General features: G+C 39.3%; 1 protein-coding gene across 1 annotated transcript; it reads right to left on the bottom strand.

Annotated features, from left to right (window-relative positions):
• Positions 1-3,260: 3,260 nt before the first annotated feature.
• Positions 3,261-15,810, bottom strand: slc38a5b (solute carrier family 38 member 5b). The gene is made up of 15 exons (XM_070968595.1): positions 15,746-15,810; positions 15,586-15,655; positions 15,053-15,168; positions 12,569-12,642; positions 12,314-12,406; positions 10,429-10,510; positions 8,795-8,877; positions 8,415-8,473; positions 7,229-7,345; positions 6,932-7,011; positions 6,206-6,306; positions 5,891-6,015; positions 4,504-4,648; positions 3,751-3,854; positions 3,261-3,610 (listed from the first exon to the last, which is right to left on the bottom strand). Exons 1-15 carry the CDS (start codon positions 15,808-15,810, stop codon positions 3,506-3,508), a joined length of 1,419 nt encoding a protein of 472 aa, XP_070824696.1. The 3' UTR covers positions 3,261-3,505.
• Between the last annotated feature and the right edge of the window lie 1,886 nt (positions 15,811-17,696).

The following is a 17,696-nucleotide window of genomic DNA, read 5'->3' as shown; positions in this document are numbered from 1 at the left end:
GTTGCCTAGCCACATCAGTAAAGAATTGCTGTATATTTGGTACCAGCTTAAATGAAGATGCCTGACAAAGATGCCTTGAAGAGCAGCTTTTATTATAATCCCCTGTTATGCTGGTCGTGTTGAGTGGTAGTGACAGTAGTGACCTACTGTCATTTACATCATCTACACCCTAATACAGTGTTCTTCTACCACTTTCGCACCAACATTTGCATGTATATGCAGGTTTTTTGTTTGTTTGTTTGTTTGTTTGTTTTTTAAGCAGGTAAACTCACTAAGATGGCTGATTGGCTGCTTTCCCATTGCCAATATACAAGTTTGCTTGTCTGTTTTTTGTTTTTTTGTTTTTTTTGTGGTGTGTCCCGTGCAACTTCACAAACACACCGAAAAACGGAGTAGCAGATAGCAGTATGGAGGCCTATGACAATGTTATGATGGTTATGTGTTAACATCTTTTCAAACTCTCTCCTTGCTTTCTTGACAGTATTGCATCTTACATGATAAGAAGTATAATTTTGCTGTTGAACGTTGTTCTCACAGGCCAGGGGTCTGCAACCTTTACAAGCAAAAGAGCACGCAAATGAATCTATTCACACACTGTTGAACCCTCTGTTTTCCTCGGAGCTTTTTCTTTTTTTTGTTTTGCCTTCCTCCTGGCTAGCTTAACCAGCAAGACTGGAAAAAGGCGCCGACTCGCCATAAGATGCAGGCTATGACACATTTAATCAACGACTTTATTCGAAATTATTTGTTTTATTAAGGTTATTTGCTGAATATTTTTACAGCTGAAGAATGTAAGAAACACTTTAGGACTATAACAATGATAGATAAAAATTAAAATGTTGGAAAATGATCATTATTCATCCCCCCCCCCCCTTTTTTTTTTGTCAAAGACACAGGGAGCCACTTGAGAGTTGCATGTTGCCAACCCCTGACACAGAATACAGTACTGTGCAAAAGTGTTTGGCAGTTGTGAAAAATGCTGTAAACTAAGAATGCTTTCAAAAATATAAATAATATTTATTTATTTATTAATTATCAATTTACAAAATGCGAAGTGTGCAAATAAAAGAAACATCTAAATCAAATCAATATTTGGTGTTACTACCCTTTACCTTCAAACCAGCATCAATTCTTATAGGTACACTTGTCTTACAGTCAGGTGTGTGATTGACTAGATCATCAATTTCACTCATTAACTGAAACACAAACAGCTGTGGAGGAGGCTTAAAACTGGGTGAGGAACAGCCAAACTCCCAGACAAAGATTTCAAAGCAGCCTGGGTTTCAAGATGCGCTGTTCAAGCTCTTTTGAAGAAGCACAAAGGAACACTGAGGATCGTAGACAGAGTGGTTGGCCAAGAAAACTTAGTGCAGCAGATGAAAAACACATCAAGCTTATTTCGCTTTGAAAGAGGAAGATGCCCAGCAGTGCCATCAGCTCGGAACTGGCAGAAACCAGTGGGACCCAGGTACACCCATCTACTGTCCAGAGAAGTCTGGCCAGAAGTGGTCTTCATGGAAGAGTTGCATTGAAAAAACAACCCGATATGGAAACAAGGCCAAGCGACTCACCTATGCATGAAAACATAGGAACTGAGGTGTAGAAAAATGTCAGCAGGTGCTCTGGACTGATGAGCCAAAATTTGAAATATTTGGGTCTAGCAGAAGGCTGTTTGCTGAAGGGATGGAGAGTGGTACAATAATGAGTGTCTGCAGGCAACAGAGAAGCATGGTGTAGTTTCCTTGCAAGTTTGGGGCTGGATCTCTGAAAATGTAGTCGGAGATTTGGTCAGGATTTGGTCAGATTTGGTGTCCTCAATGCTGAGAAATACAGGGAGATACTTATCCATCATGTAATACCATCAGGGAGGCATATGATTGGCCCCAAATTTATTCTGCAGCAGGACAACGACCCCAAACATACAACCAATGTCGTTAAAAACTATCTTCAGCGTAAAGAAGAACATGGTATGGCTCCCACAGAGCCCTGATCTCAACATCATCAAGTCTGTCTGAGATTATATGAAGAGACACAAGGACTGACTTCGCACCAGTGCCTGAAATTTCAACATGTGTCATGGCATAGCACCAGAAGAGTGTCAAAATGAGTGTATCCACCTGAGTGCAATGTTTCCATCACTGCTGATCTGAGCTGGAGCCAATAAATACCTGTGATGACTGCAGAGTCATTTTAACCTGGAATGAATACTGATTGTACCCTTTACTACTGATGACAAAGTAGTAGTGGGCTCTTTGTTCGGTGTGACAGGAGTATTAGATGCCCAGCTGCTCTTGTGTTGTTCTTGAATGTCCTTAACAATTATTGATCTGTGGCTCATAGACATCAATTACACTGAATTTGGCAAATAGTTATGTAATGATTTAATTTAATATTTTTAGAATATTTTAAGAATATTTGTTGTTTTGGTATTAAATGCTTTAAGGTACAGGTAAGGTCTGACATTGTCACACCCATACCCATTACATTATCCTTGTCCTTTGAATGCAGCACAGCTGCCATGCAAGGTGCCAGCCTGGTCATTGGGAGCAACATGGGGTTCAATGTCTCAAGAACAATAATTCACTCTCCATTAATATTCAGGCCATTTTATTTTAAAGCTCCATTGAGCACTTAGGGGTCAAAAACTGAATCACAGTCCCAGTATGCAATTGACTTATCAAGTCGTCATAGAAAACAATAGCAAACAGGAGCTCTCTAATGCATCCAAGAGACACAGAGCAACACGAGCGTCCTAGACTCATTACATAGACTCTTGTTTCCTGTTCCCTGATAAAATTCAGAATTATTGTTGAATGCAGTTGAAGCAAAATGTATTTTCAGTGCATTAAATCATGTACATGGCCTTTTATTTGCAATATTGTGATTACCACCACACACATTACGTTAAACAAAGATAGGCTTCATCTTTTGATGATGAAAGCCAAACATTTTTTTTTCCAGTTTGCCAAATACTGCTCTGCACAATTATAGTACATCTATACATCAATTGGAGTGAATTATCTGACGGCATCTGTTCGGTTACCTCATGCTGTATGGCTCTCAGATGAATAGAAATAATTGGATTGTAATTTTAAACAACACGGTGACATCTATTTTTAAATAGCAGTTTTATCAAGCACATTCCAAATACATTTCTCCATCAAACTTTGATAATAATTAAGTGTATCTTTTGCATTTAGAAATTGCTTTTAAAATTGCTTGTGGTTAAGGGGCTTCCATGGTCAACATGTCTGTCAGCACTTCATGTAGAACAGATGAACATTACCTGTGATCGATCCTGGTGGTATATATCAACCTGGGTGGGTGACAAAACTGGCCTCCTTTCATTACTCTGGAGGAATGCATTGTCCTTATTATTAATAAAAACAGTTCCACCAAAGCCGTGAACCTGACAGCAGTAGGTTGAATCTTGCTTCCAATTTAGAGGATTGGAGGAGGTGTACAGCAATGGGTTGCTGTCAATGCAGGGTTTGGGGCTTGCACTTTAATGGCCGCCAAGACTTCGCTTTTCTCCGCTCACCCAATCAAGCCCAATGAATGTTAGGCTCATGGTCATAAATATGAAACCCAGTGCTGTGAAACACGCAGCCTGAAAACCAAAAGAAGATACAGTACATCAATGCAGAGTCATGAGGCCCACTGTGCTCTGGGCGGTTCATTATTACTCTTGTTCTCTGGTGATGCTTTTTGAGTGTGCCCCCTCTCAGTCATGGAGAGATGTGAACCTACCTGGATCTTTGATCTGGAGTTCATGGGCTCCTGGTCAGTGGGAATAATACGGATGTAGAACAGTCCAGGAAGAATAAAGATCAGGCTGGGAGCAGTGGTTGCCCCTGGACACACAAAGGAGGTACAATAAATCAGTCAGTGACTGACTTGTTGACTGCACACAGTCATTGCTTGGATGGGACCGTAGTCATATAGTGATACTGTTTTATAAATCTGTGTTGCATAATTATGGTAAAACGTTAATTTGACATTTGTAATCTGAGCTAATGGCAGCATGTAGATGTTGGACAGAAGAGACCTGAGAAGGGAGCCTTGGGAAATTCCATGTCATTTTTCTTTGCTCAGATGTTTATCTACTGATCAATACAAACTAGTCCCTCTCCTTCAAAAAGGTTGAAGTTAGTTAAGCACTTTTTTCCAGCCTGTCTAGTAAGATGTTGTGGTAAACCACATTGAATCTATCAGTGACATCAGTAATACAATTATACAAAGTGTGAATATTTGCCACAATAGTTGAGGGTCTACTCCAACTCTATGCTACTGATGTACAGTTTTGAAATTAATTTAGTAAAAGAAAACATTATGCAAACATATAAATAAAATAGATTGTTTCAATAAGTTTAAGTCAACTCATCATCGTACAATGTGCTGTAATTGTTTTTTTCATCCCAACTGAATTTATTGAAATTGGGGCTATATTTCGTTTTACAAATACTCCTTTTCGTTCAGGCTTTCATAAGTCTTATACCACACCTGTAATGCCAAAGATGTCCCGAATGTTAGGAACGAGAATGACCAGCAGATTGACAGCAAACAGCAGACACATGGCGATGGTGATGTGACGGAGCCAGTGGAAGGGCTTCCTTGGAAACAGCAGCTGCAGGAGGGCACGGCGGATCTGATGGACAACAGAGACGTAAAGATGCATAATGTTGCACAGGTATCAGTCCAAGTCAATGTATCAAACAGCACTAAAATAAAGAAGAACTGTGCGTCTGATTTCACACCAGAGCAACAGGGAAAATATCAAATATCATGCATGTCATGCATGCATTAGCAGTAGTCAGAATTATCACAACTTTGCTTAATAAAACCTGCTAGCCACTCATTGCAACTGACCTAAAATTTATCCAAAATCCACAGATGTTGTTGTTTTTTTGATTTTTTTTAACTTGCCGAATTTATCAAAAGAGTTGTACAAAGCTCAATCTCTAACTTCACCCCACCATTGGCCGCATGGTAATAGAATTTGATCATCTATGTGTGAATGTTTCTTTCTGTGCTTCTCTGTAGGACTCATAGTTGACTCTAAAGTGGTTATGGACACAGTCCTTTACCTTTTACTATTTGAAAGGGAAGCTTTTTTTGTCTTATTGTTTAAGCTGATGAAAAAACATGTCACTACACTGCACTGATGATTCAACCAGTAGAATTCCATGTCTGTTTGGCCCATTTTCAAATGTTGGAAATGTACGGAAGAACATTGCATTCACCAAAAATTACTAAAAGAAGTAATTGTGACTTCAGTGTCTGATAATTATGGCTTATTATCTCAAAATTTTAAATAAACCTCCTCATAATCTCGTAATAACCAGTCAAGGTAGATGGCGGCCCATCCAGAGTCTGGCTCTGCTTGAGGTTTCTGCCTGTTATAAGGACCTCTTTCCTTGCCGCTGTTGCCAAGTGCTTGCTCATGGGGGAATTGTTGGGTAGATTGAGAGTATGGTCCTGACCTGCTCTATATGGGAAGCCCCTGAGAGAACTTCTGCTATGATTTGGTCCTCTACAAATAAAACTGAATTTAACTGAAATACCATATTCTGTGACCTGATGAGGAATTTCAGCTATCTTGCCATTGTAAACATTTTTCTATTACTGTATTGCATGCTTTATTTTGACAGCAATCATGAGATCCTGATTTTGTGATTATGGGACAGTTTTCTTGTAATTAGGTGATCTGTATTTAACTATCTATCTATTGTGGAAATGTGCATTCTACTGAATTTACCATGTCAAGTAATTCCTTTGTATTCCCCTCCTGGTCTTTACATGTTGGACAAAGCTCAAGTTTTATATGAGAATTCAGGTCAGTTTGAGTCTGTCAGATGGATGTATGTGTGAAGACCAGACATGTTCTTACAGGAAACAGTACCACAGGTACAGTCAGAGTGACGGCCACAAGGACGGCCAGCCGAACACACAGTATCAGAGTGTCCAGGGGGTCCACCTTACTGTAGGTATGGAGGAGCTCTGCTTCAGTATTCTCTGCCCACACACCCACACCCACACACAGACACAGACACAGACACATACACACAGAGAGAGAGAGAGAGAGAGAGAGAGAGAGAGAGAGAGAGAGAGAGAGAGAGAGAGAGAGAGAGAGAGACCCCATGAAACCTCACTGTCATTAAACTGAGCTATGTTCTGTAGCTGACTTAAAGAGATATTGCCTCACCGTAGAAGGTCAGATAGCCAAATATGGCAGTGAAGAAGTACATGATGAACATGCCCAGGATGGAAACATTGCCAATATTCTGCATTCTTCTCTTGGTTGGGCTTTAGGGGAGCAAGACAGATAGAGGACATCAAGTCAAGAGAGAGAGGAACGATTATTGTTAGTTTATTTTCAGAAAAGCTTGTATTTACTTATACAACCCCTAATACTGTTGCAGTGCCCAAATGTGAAAGTAACTACATTAATTTATTTTTGGGGCGGATAATTTGGACAGGTTATAAACAAATCTGAAGGAAGGGTAGACATTTCAGGTGCAAACATTTTCATTTTGACATTAAAATAATGTGGCTTAGATGAACTGGATAAACTGTTGGTATTTTTCCAAAATTATCTGATCATCTGTCTTTTCCCAGATGCCATTATAATTGATGGCTACTGATTGTGGCCAAACCCCACAAAAATAAGGTCCAAATTGTAACCATTTATCTTTTAACTGTGAACTGTGTTGATCTTCATTAGGGTGAGTTGAAAGAACATTTTTTTGATATTCGGACACCATCCCAAAATTAAGTGCAAATCTATAAAGCAAGAATGACCATGTACCAAAGAGTATTCCCTTCTATCTTTAGGTCGCAATCAAGAATGTTTTCCACCTGAAAGTTTCCCTGCAAGTGTGATGTGGAAGTGCATTATGTGAACTGTATGTGAAGAATGTAAGAATCTTACTTGTTCAACTCAGTGTAGATGGGAAGCACTTCAGGGTGACATACAAAAGCAAATGCCAGGATGGGGATGGTATATGCTGTCTGCAAATCAAGTCACAGAGGAATTTTACTTGGTTGTTTCCCAGTAAGTTCATGAGCTCTCCACTACCCAGTTTAATGTGATGCATCCACAAACAGTTCCTGACCCTACATGTGTTCAGAGCACACTGCCATCATCTGAACAGAGCTCATCATAAATGAACTGTTCAAATGCAAATGGTCACTTCTGTGTATACTTGTAATTGAATTCACCTCTGACCTCTTGGTTGATGGTGAAGAATTTGGCAATGCATGTGTCCTCTGGGATGGCTGTGTTCATAGAGTAGTTTCCAAACACCTCCAGAGGGCAGGCAATGTTGAATCTCTTGTAGATTACCTGTGTGTGTGTGTGTGTGTGTGTGTGTGTGTGTGTGTGAGAGAGAGAGAGAGAGAGAGAGAGAGAGAGAGAGTTTAAGGAGGTTCAACAACTGTTATCTTTGCTTAATTTGCTTAATTAATTTTGTTACGACCCAACATAACTCTTGGTTGTCTTTGGACCCTTCCCAAACGTACACTATGTTTTTTAGTTGGCATCTTAACTGTTCTCTACCATGTCTTTATATAGGTAATTAATAAATTGAGCGTTTGCACCTAGCAGCTACTGTATACCTTCCCAAATAGAATAAACAGTACAGTACAGGAGGTGTTGAGTGTCCAACCAGCTAACTAGCTGTATGTGGCAGCAGCAGAACAAGTAGTAAACACAACATGCATTATCAACTTATGAGGTTGTTTTTGTAAATGTTAGCAAACAGTTGGCTATTTACACACCCAGCAGACAACATTAGTATTCATAAGGAGTTTTGAAAGCTTAATATTCATTCTCTTTCAGCTCTGTTCTTGGTATCTATAACTTTGGATAAAAGCGCCAAATTGTAAATTGTAATATCTCTAATATCTCTTTACCTGCTCAACTATGTCCTCCAGTGAGTGTGTAACTGTGTCTGTCTGTTGACGCTGCTGAGCAGAGAGTTTATAGTGGGTTTTTACAGCTTTTTCTAAGAAACCACCCTATGAGAGTGGTGAAACTGAACCAAAACAATAAACCTGTGGGATAGATAAACAATGAGCTGAAAGGGGCTAAATGCTTTGTTGAGCTGAGTTTGGTAACAATTCTCTGTGGTTTAATCACTGGTAAATACTGCACTATAAAACATCTGTGTATAATTCAAATTAAAAACAGAATGTGATCAATTGCAAAGGAGCTATGTTTACCGCCAACAGTTTCATGTCGTGTTCCTGAGCCCATGTAGTAATATCCTTTATCCAATCATGTCTTCACAAAGTGGTGAACTTCGCCCCAGCATTGCTTGTGAACAACTGAGCCTTTTGAGGATGCCCCTTTCATACCCAAATGTGATACTGTGACACCTGTTACCAGTGAACTTGTTAACTCACAGACTCACCGCAGAGAGGAAGAAGACCATGCAGGAGAGAGAGAAGCCACTGGTATAACCAAGATAACCTGCAGAATGCAAGAACACAAGCCTCAGACACACCTCAAAAATACATATAGGCACAATAACTGTAATTGTTATTGTGATGAAACAGATTTATGTAAGCTCAATTTGAGTTTCCTCTCCTGCAGGAGAGCAGAACCAATCTTATGTCTCCTACGTGACTTTTTGAAGGCTGCATTAAATTCAGTTTAAACCATACAATACAAGGAAATACAGACACTGAGTTTTTTCTAAAGACCTGAAATAATTAACAACCTTGTTGTACACAAACTGTCAAAAGTATTACTCTGAGGAAATGTTGAGTATGATACAGCTGAAGGACGTACCCAGGTGTTTCATCAGGGTTAGTGGGAGGATGATGCAGACAGTGACGATGATGATAAGGTAGTTTCCATTCATGAACCAGTCGCTAGGTGCAGAACACAAGACATTAGACACAAAAACGGTAAAGCATATGCACAAACTGCATTTGGAACAAAAGGGAGGACAGTTCCGTTGTAAAATACAATTTTACAATTTGTCCCAGGGGCAGGAAATAAAATGTAGGCTTGTGATATATTTACTACCTTTATGAGTGGCTGTCAGTTAAGAGTCATTGTTCTGTCATACTTGTGTCCATTGTGTTTACCTGGAAAAAACTAAAAGTTTCAAACAATCCTTTCATTTGGACAGTGTAAACACAACTAAACACGGTGACACATGAGAAAGTTAACCTGTAGTTATTGTTGAAATCACTGCAGAAAAAAGTTACTGCTCAAATCACGATTACTTTTTTCCTCCAAACATTCCTCCAATCTTGCTGTGTTTGTGGAGAGTCTGCTGCTGACTTACTTCACACCCTGATATACTGCCTCCAGTGTTAGGCTTGAACTTAATTCCATCTTGCAAAGTGTTCATTTCTGATAAGGAACACAACCAGAGCTCCAAAGGAATGCAGTCTATGATGTCCAAATGTAGTTAAAAGCAAGTGTGTCACATTGCCTTTCCCTTCAGCAAATTGCACCAAGAAAGTTAAGATGACAGGTTAGCTCCACCGAATGAATTAATCCACTTGTACTAAGCAGGGTAATGGCACATGGCAAGAAAATAACCTCTAAATGTCTAAACACAGCCTATCAGTGTTTCTATTGGTTGATCATAAAAAATCACCGTGACCAGGGGATCACACCAGAGCAGGAAACACTTATCACACTTACACTTACTTAATTTAATCAGATGTACAGGTTTTCATTGAAGTGGAAGTGACTGTTGACAGAGGTGTAATGGGATTGTGCCTGATAAATGTTTTACAGTTAACAAAACTGTAAAACATTCAGTTGATTCTTTGGTTTGAGCATAGTGAAACAGAGAAAACACACTTAGGTACAGCTAATAATACAAAGCTCTTCGGGGCAGTGATGTTTAATATCAGGCTTTATGAGGAGCATCTACGGAATATCTAGCACAGTGGACAGTGCACAATGACCCTCAGTGGATATATCAATAAACTGACTTAATAAGATCCATTTTGGAGTAGTTTTAAAGGAACACCCAAACATGGGGCTGAGTAATCAGTCTCCTCCTATTCACATTGCACCCCCCTGCAATCTGCGACATTGAGAGAACTCTGTTTTAATGTTTGTGGATGACACCACCATCGACTGGATTTCAAACAACGATGAGAATTTGCGAAGATATAACAATCTTGCAGGGTGGCGCACAGGTAACAACCTGCTGCTCAACGTCAAGAAAACCAAGGAATTGATTGTTGATTTTAGAAAAAGGGAGGCAAAGACACACCACTGTCTACACCAGTAGAGCTGAGGTGGATGAACAGATTCTCTCTATTGTCACTCCTAACTTTCTGCTGTGCTGAGGTTGGTGACTAGACCACAAAATGTGGATTAATCTAGAGCTGAAAAAAATGGATGTTTTCAGTATGAACACATTTGTTGATTTCAAAGTTGTCAGCAGTACTCACTCAGAGCTGGATGTCTGGCCAAGAAAAGCTTGGATGACGAGTGGTAACTCAGATTTCACTATGAACAGGTAGCTGGACATGGCTGCAGGGTCAGCAAAGAAACAGTGTTTAATTGGTGTATATGACCAAATGTATTACACATTCCCTTAAAACTGCGAAGTTCTGGTACATTTTAGTTAGATGAAGGTATAATTATTATTTTTATTAAAATGGAAGGAAGGAAGGAAGGAAGGAAGGAAATAACAATAAGAACAATAATAATGATTCTACGGTAAATGGTTTACCCATTAACCACACACAAAGATAAATTTTTTGTCTGCCTTAGACACTGTTGTAGCAGACCTTACAGCAATTGGTAAAGAATTCCAGAGAGCAGGAGCACAGTGACTTAAGGCATCATGAGCTGATTTTGGAATTTTTTCTAGGTATTTTTTCTAGGAGAATTCTTTTTGTTGATCAAAGGGATCTGTCTGTTGTGTATTCAGTGAGCATTTCAATGACATAGGAAGGAGCTAAGCCATTCATAGCCATTCATTCATATTTGAAAACAATCTTTGTTTTATTGAGAGGCAGTGAATAGAAGTTAAAATAGGAGTTTTTTTTTTTTTTTTTAAACAACTTTATTGAAAAGTTTCAAATTACAGTTAGAAACAAAGTCTGGCATTTCATATTACAATAAAGATAATAAGTACGTACGTCAGTACAAGTATGGAGTTTAACATAATAAGATTAAGAAAAAGAAAAGAGAAGGAAAATAAATAAATAAAAAAAGAACAGGCAAGGTCAATTACATTTCTCTAAATAGGTCTTGGAATATATCAATAGTATGTAAATATTTCTTATTGTCAACTGTTTTTTATACCTTAAATGTAGTTCTTAAATTCAATTTCAAACACAGGAAAGAAAGATCGGAGAATTTCTTTTTGGAGAATTTAGCTTTATGGATATGAAACTTAGCTATTAGAATAATTAGGTAAGTTAGATGTTTAATTTTGCGTTCCTTATTTTCATAGTATAATAGTACATCCTTAGCTTCCAAATTAATTGGAGGGTTGGATTGAAGGGAGATATAATTTTTCATTTTTTGCCATAAAGTTTGGGAAAATTTACATTCAAAGAAAAGGTGCTTCAGTGTTCTTCAGCATTGCAAAAAACACATTTGATATCAATGTTTATAAATCTTGATGTATAATCCCAGAGGACACATGCATGTATAAATTTGTTGGATAAATGTTATGTATAATTTTATATTGAACTTCTTTAATGTTATTGGAGATACCAAATTTATGTGGAAGGAGCCACGTTGTTTTCCAATTAATATCAGAAAAATAAGAGGTCCAAACAAATTTTCCTCCAGGTGTGATTTTTTTTTTTTTTTTTAAAAAGTGATTCTTTATATCCTTATTGTTACAATGGTGACTAATAAAATGGTGAATAATATTTATACCACTGATGAAAAGGGTGAAGTCAACTTTTTCTGTCTCTTGCTCTCCAAAATGTCCTTTTAGCAGCTGGAGAATTCCAATGGGAATAGCGTTTATCACCATTTGATATTCTTTATAAGTAACAGGAAAGAGAACTTCTTCATAACTAAAAATTTCACCTTCACCATTCATTCACCATCTAAAAGGTAAATTATCTTCTTGTCAATCCAGTGTTTCAGGTATAAAGATTTATTTTTCCTAGTAATGAACTCATTGTTCCAGATAATAGTTTTATGAGGAGAAAAGTTGTGGATAAAGTACAGTTTTGCTGCTGAAAGAGCTTGTCGGTGAAATTGAGATTAGTTATATAAGATAAGTTAAGTTAAATAGAAGTCATATGTTCACCTTATCATGTGTGATATAGACATTTCAAATACCACACCTATGTGCCAGTGTTTTACCTCCAATGTTATGCAGTGTTATTGTGACAGCTGCTATAATCTTCCCTGGATGACCAAAAGCCCTCAGGCCGAGCTGTTCATAGGCACGAATACCTGAAGAGATCAATAACAAAAGAACCATGTAACAAAACTGGATGTGGTCATTCAGGCATCTGTACATGTCTAGCTGAATTGGCCTCATACAAAGAAGGGGGGGGGATTTTTGAAAAGCTTGAGCTCTGTGACCAGTATTTTCTAAAATAAATGAATCCTTACCCACAACTCCAGCACTGCGTAGGAGCAGATGGATGGAATAACAGGACAGACAGGCAATACAAGTCAAAAGGATCCTGTAAAACAACAGTAGATATGGTATGGTATGGAAGGTAACATAATTAAAGTCCGGATGAAAAGGCATTTGAAGACCATTCCGTATTGTGATGTATTTCCAAATGAAACATGTTAGGAATAAAGTTGGGAGGAATTCCATTTGAACATTGAAAAGTGGGCATAATACACATGGAGAATTACAGTGATTCAGATTTGGTTAGGTTTCATTCAGTTGTCTGACATGTATTGAAAGTAAATATCACACTTGCACAGTAAAACTGTTGGTACCTGCTTCGTGTGTGTAAATGTGGGGTAAAAGTGGACAATCTTAAAGAGCCACTTGGGATGAATGTAGATTTCTTATGATTTTTGGACTGAGATATGTGCAAATTTGGTGTTTCATTGGTTAACATAATCTTATGTAATCTTTGAGGCAAAGTATTTATTTGATTATACAAATTATTGAAAGTCAATTCCTGCTGGGATTATCAATTACAAATGCATAAAAACTCATATACAAAGTAATATCACGAAAACGAACATAGGAAATCAACAACAGAATGCTTATTATTCATGTAATTGTAGCCTGAAATATTGAGTATTTCTCAAGTTTCATATATATAAAGAGTTCTTTTATCTATGATGGGATGCCCCTGTCTCAACTTGTTGGAAACGGGTTGCTGGCATGAAATTCAGAGATTCAGATTTGCAAAAGTCAACTGGCTTGATGAGGTAAAATATTAAATATATTGACTTTATACTGTTTTCAACAGTATATTTAAAAAAGGAAACTATTGTCTTCAGGACATAAAGACCTGGATGACCTGCAATTTTCTGATGCTAAGCTCGGACAAAACTGAATTTATAGTACTAGGCTTTAAACATCTTAGAAAGTCACTTTCTGATGATATAGCAGCTATGGATGGCATTGCACTGGCCTCCAGCACCACTGTAAAGAATCTGGGAGTTATCTTTGCCCAGGACATGTCCTTTCACTCCCATGTAAAACAAATTTCAAGGACTGCCTTTTTTCACCTACGTAATATTGCAAAAATCGGGCATATTTTGTCTCAAAATGATGTAGAAAAACTAGTCCATGCATTTGTAACTTCCAGGCTGGATTATTGCAATTCCTTACTATCAGGCTGCCCAAATTCGTTGCTGAATATTCTCCAGTTGCTCCAGAACGCTGCAGCACGTGTTCTGACAAAAACCAGGAAGAGAGATCATATTTCTCCAATACTCGCCACTCTGCACTAGCTCCCTGTAAAGTTTAGAATAGAGTTTAAAATTCTCCTCCTTACTTACAAAGCCATAAATGGCCAGGCACCTTCTTATCTTAAAGAGCTCATAGTACCTTATTGCCCTACTCGAACACTGCGTTCCCAGAATGCAGGTCTACTTATGGTTCCTAAAGTCTCAAAAAGCAGAAGAGGAGTCAGAGCATTTAGCTATCAAGCTCCTCTCCTGTGGAACCATCTTCCAGTCTTTGTCCGGGAGGCAGACACTGTCTCTACATTTAAGAGTAGGCTTAAAACTTTCCTTTTTGATAAAGCTTATAGTTAGGGCTGGCTCAGGCTTGTCCTGGATCAGCCCCTAGTTATGCTGCTACTAGGATTAGACTGTCGGGGGACATCCAAAGATACACTGAGCTCCTCTGTCCTTCTGTCCCTCTCCACCTGCACGCTTTCATGTCCTACCACGGCGTGTTACTAACTTAGCTCCTTCCCCGGAGTCTCTGTGCTTTGTCGTCTTGCAGGTTCCCATGGACAGTGGCTGAATCTGGATTGTGGATTGCAGCTGCGTCTCCTGCCTTGGCCCTGCCTGACATCCACTGCAACTGCTACTGCTGTTATTACATTCACTGTCACTGTTATTGTGATTGCATGTCTGTCTCTCTGTCTCTGTCTCTGTCTCTGTCTGTCTGTCTGTCTGTCTGTCTGTCTGTCTGTCTGTCTGTCTGTCTGTCTGTCTGTCTGTCCCTCTCTTGCTCTCCCGCAGATGGCCGCCCACCCAGAGCCTGGTTCTGCCCGAGATTTCTGCCTGTTAAGGAAGTTCCTCGCCACTGTCGCCAAGTGCTTGCTCATGGGGGAATTGTTGGTTTCTTTGTAGATAAAAGAGCTTGGTCTGTACCAGCTCTATATGGAAATTGTCCTGAGACAACTTCTGTTGTGATTTGGTGCTATACAAATAAAATTGAATTGAATTGAATTGAATTATTGCATTTGGTTTTAGTAATGTTTAATACAGTTTCCCAGCTTCTTTGGAATTGTGGTTGCGCATGTCAAAGTGTTGTGTAATATTTACCTTGTCTCCTCCTGTGTGTCTGTTTGTCTGCTGTCTGTCATTTTCAGGGAACCACTGAGGTACTGAACGTTAGTGTATCAGTTGTACTCTCTGTACCAAAGGGTGTATTTTTTTGGTACTTACAGGAAGAGGACGATGCCGGTGTTTGACATGGCGTATGACAAACCCAGAATGCCACTGCCCATGATGGCATTGCTCAAGTTGAAGACAGACATCCCAAAGGAGGTTTTACCCTCAAACTAAAAAAGACATAAAAGTGGACTTAACTTCAAAGACACCATAGCAATGATTTCATGTTAGGCTGCATATTGTGATGTTACATCACCATTTAACATAGTATAGTGTCTAAGGCAATGCAATACCTTTCAGCTTCCTAATCACAAATCATGCAACCATGTCTTCTACAACATGCTTTGATATGCAACCCTTAGCATTTGTATTTTGGGGGTAAACAACCAGCCTGGATTGTGTTAATTTTTCAGACATTTTATCAAAACACGTTAATTACCATCTGTATACTTTCTGGACACCCTCCCTGTCTTATAGTTTAGTTAGGTCCATTTGAACATGACGATAACATAACTAAAAAATTATGAATTATAGACAGTAAGGGACACCAACAGGCTAAATGGCCTCTGCCTTTCCCTCATACTCACATCAGTGAACTGAGATCTCTTTGATCCATCACTCCTGTGTTGCAGGAACTTTTCTTCCTCTGGTGGGACTCTGTAATATCCACCACAAGCAAAAAATAAATATTGTACTTCTTCAATTTTAGATAATATTAACATAATTGGAAACACATGGGAAACATACCTTCCCTCCACAGGCACAGCAACATCATGGTGATGATTACCATTTGATAGCTTCTGCAGTTCCATACTTATGACAGTTACATACAGTATAGGCTGCCTTGTTTCTTTAGGTAGATGGAAATTTATTGAAAGGTAAAATCTGAAAAAGAGGACAGAAAACACAAACAAATTAAAACCACCTCATGTAGAATATTTGCACATTTAATTGTTTTATATTGACTGTAGAAAAATCTGTTGAGAATTATCAAAATATAAACTGGTTACAACTGTTTATTTTTTTATGGATAGTTAAAAATACTGTGATACAAATCCATATACGTACATACATACATAGATACATACATAGATGCATACATACATACATACATACATAGATACATACATACATACATACATACATACATACATAAGAAAACTTCTTACATAGCTAACCCTCTAGCCACATAAGTTAGCAGCATGGCTCAGGAGATGTTAAGGCTAATTGCTTCAACACTTTTCGGTGATCTCTCTTTGGGGTAAAACAGACATGTAATAGAAGACATACATAACAAGAAGAAAATAACACTAAAGAGAGGCAGAATGACAGTATTAAGTAATAGAGTGCAAACATATAATATTATATAATAATAATAATGCTCTAATCACCTTGATTTCCAGCAGCATGCAGTTGTTTTCAGAGAAAATTTTAGGATCCTGCCTTCCTGTCTCTCCTTGTGTGTCTCCTTGCCCTTTTTTCCCTGTGTGTGTTGTCTGTCTGTTCACCCCTGTTGGCGTGGCTGGGCATCCCCTTACCTCAGGCTGAGTATTTAAGCAGTGAGCCTTCTCCTACCTGTTGCCGGATTATTCCTCATCCTCCCATGACAGTGTCTGGTCTATTGGTTTTAAGTACTACGTCTTTTTATCCTCCTCTCCTCCTGAGAAAAAGTTTATGATCCACTGTTTTGTCTCAGCCACTTATAGAGTGCTTTTTCCTTTTGTTTCAGTGCCTACCCGCCGCTTCCACGCGTGCCTTGATTATTATACCCGCCTCGTCGGAGCTCCTTTTGTTCATCCACTCCTTTTGAGTGTGTCCTTAGTTATTTTTGTACACTCGTTCGAGTGCACTTTTGGTTTGCCTTTTGTTAATAAACTGTGTTTTGTTTTCATAAGTCCTGTCTCTGGGTCTGCATCATTGGGTCCCACTATTTAGTGGCAGACTGCCTAACAGAATAATCCAGCCAGCATGGACCCGGCAGACCCAGTTCGCAAAGCAGTTACCATGCAGGGCACTTTACTGGGCCAGCATGAGCAACTGCCACAGGCCTTGTGTGAGTCCACGCAGCACATGGCGTCTCAGGTAGCCGACCTTTCTCGCCACATGGCTCAGCTTTCAAGCTTCGTCTCACACCCGGCGCAACCTCAGGCTAATCCTACTGACTCGGCGCTTGCTGACTCATTAGTTACTAACCCCAAGCAGTTTGACGGTTCCTGTGACAAATGTCGGGGGTTCCTCCTCCAATGTAACATTGTTTTCCGTCAGCGTCCCTGAGCATTTCTCTCCGACCGTTCCAAGGTTCACTACACATTCGGGTTATTACGAGGCAAGGTGTTGGTTTGGGCGGAGGCACTTAACTCGTCCGTGGACACTGTGCTTTCTTGGAGTTTGAGAGGAGGCTGAGACTAGTCTTTGACCATTCCGACTATGCGGGTAATGCCTCAAGCCGACTGCTAAGGCTAACACAGGGCACCCAAGCTGCTGCTGATTACGCCATAGATTTCCTCACTATCGCAGCAGACTCGGGGTGGAATGACACCGTGCTTCAGGGAGTGTTCTTACACAGACTTTCTGAGTGTTTGCAGGAAGAAATCGCCACGAGAGAGAAGCCCGTGGATCTCCACGCTCTGGTCGACATGGCAGTTCAGATTGACAACCGACGGAGGTTGGCGACGATCTTCCAGATCCCCTGCTAAGT

This window comes from Chaetodon trifascialis, chromosome 8 (assembly GCF_039877785.1).
Source record: "Chaetodon trifascialis isolate fChaTrf1 chromosome 8, fChaTrf1.hap1, whole genome shotgun sequence".
NCBI lineage: Eukaryota > Metazoa > Chordata > Actinopteri > Chaetodontiformes > Chaetodontidae > Chaetodon > Chaetodon trifascialis.
Note: the sequence above shows the minus strand (reverse complement) of the source record. Positions and strands in the feature narration are given on the sequence as shown.

What these genes read in the sequence shown, in the direction of transcription:
- slc38a5b (XM_070968595.1), bottom strand. Translation starts at nt 15,810, where the DNA reads ATGGAACTGCAGAAGCTATCAAATGGTAATCATCACCATGATGTTGCT. An exon ending in GGCCAGACATCCAGCTCTGA is followed by an intron (nt 8,878 to 10,428) that starts GTGAGTACTGCT and finishes TTCTGCACCTAG; the next exon opens with CGACTGGTTCATGAATGGAA. An exon ending in AACCCTGATGAAACACCTGG is followed by an intron (nt 8,474 to 8,794) that starts GTACGTCCTTCA and finishes TGCATTCTGCAG; the next exon opens with GTTATCTTGGTTATACCAGT.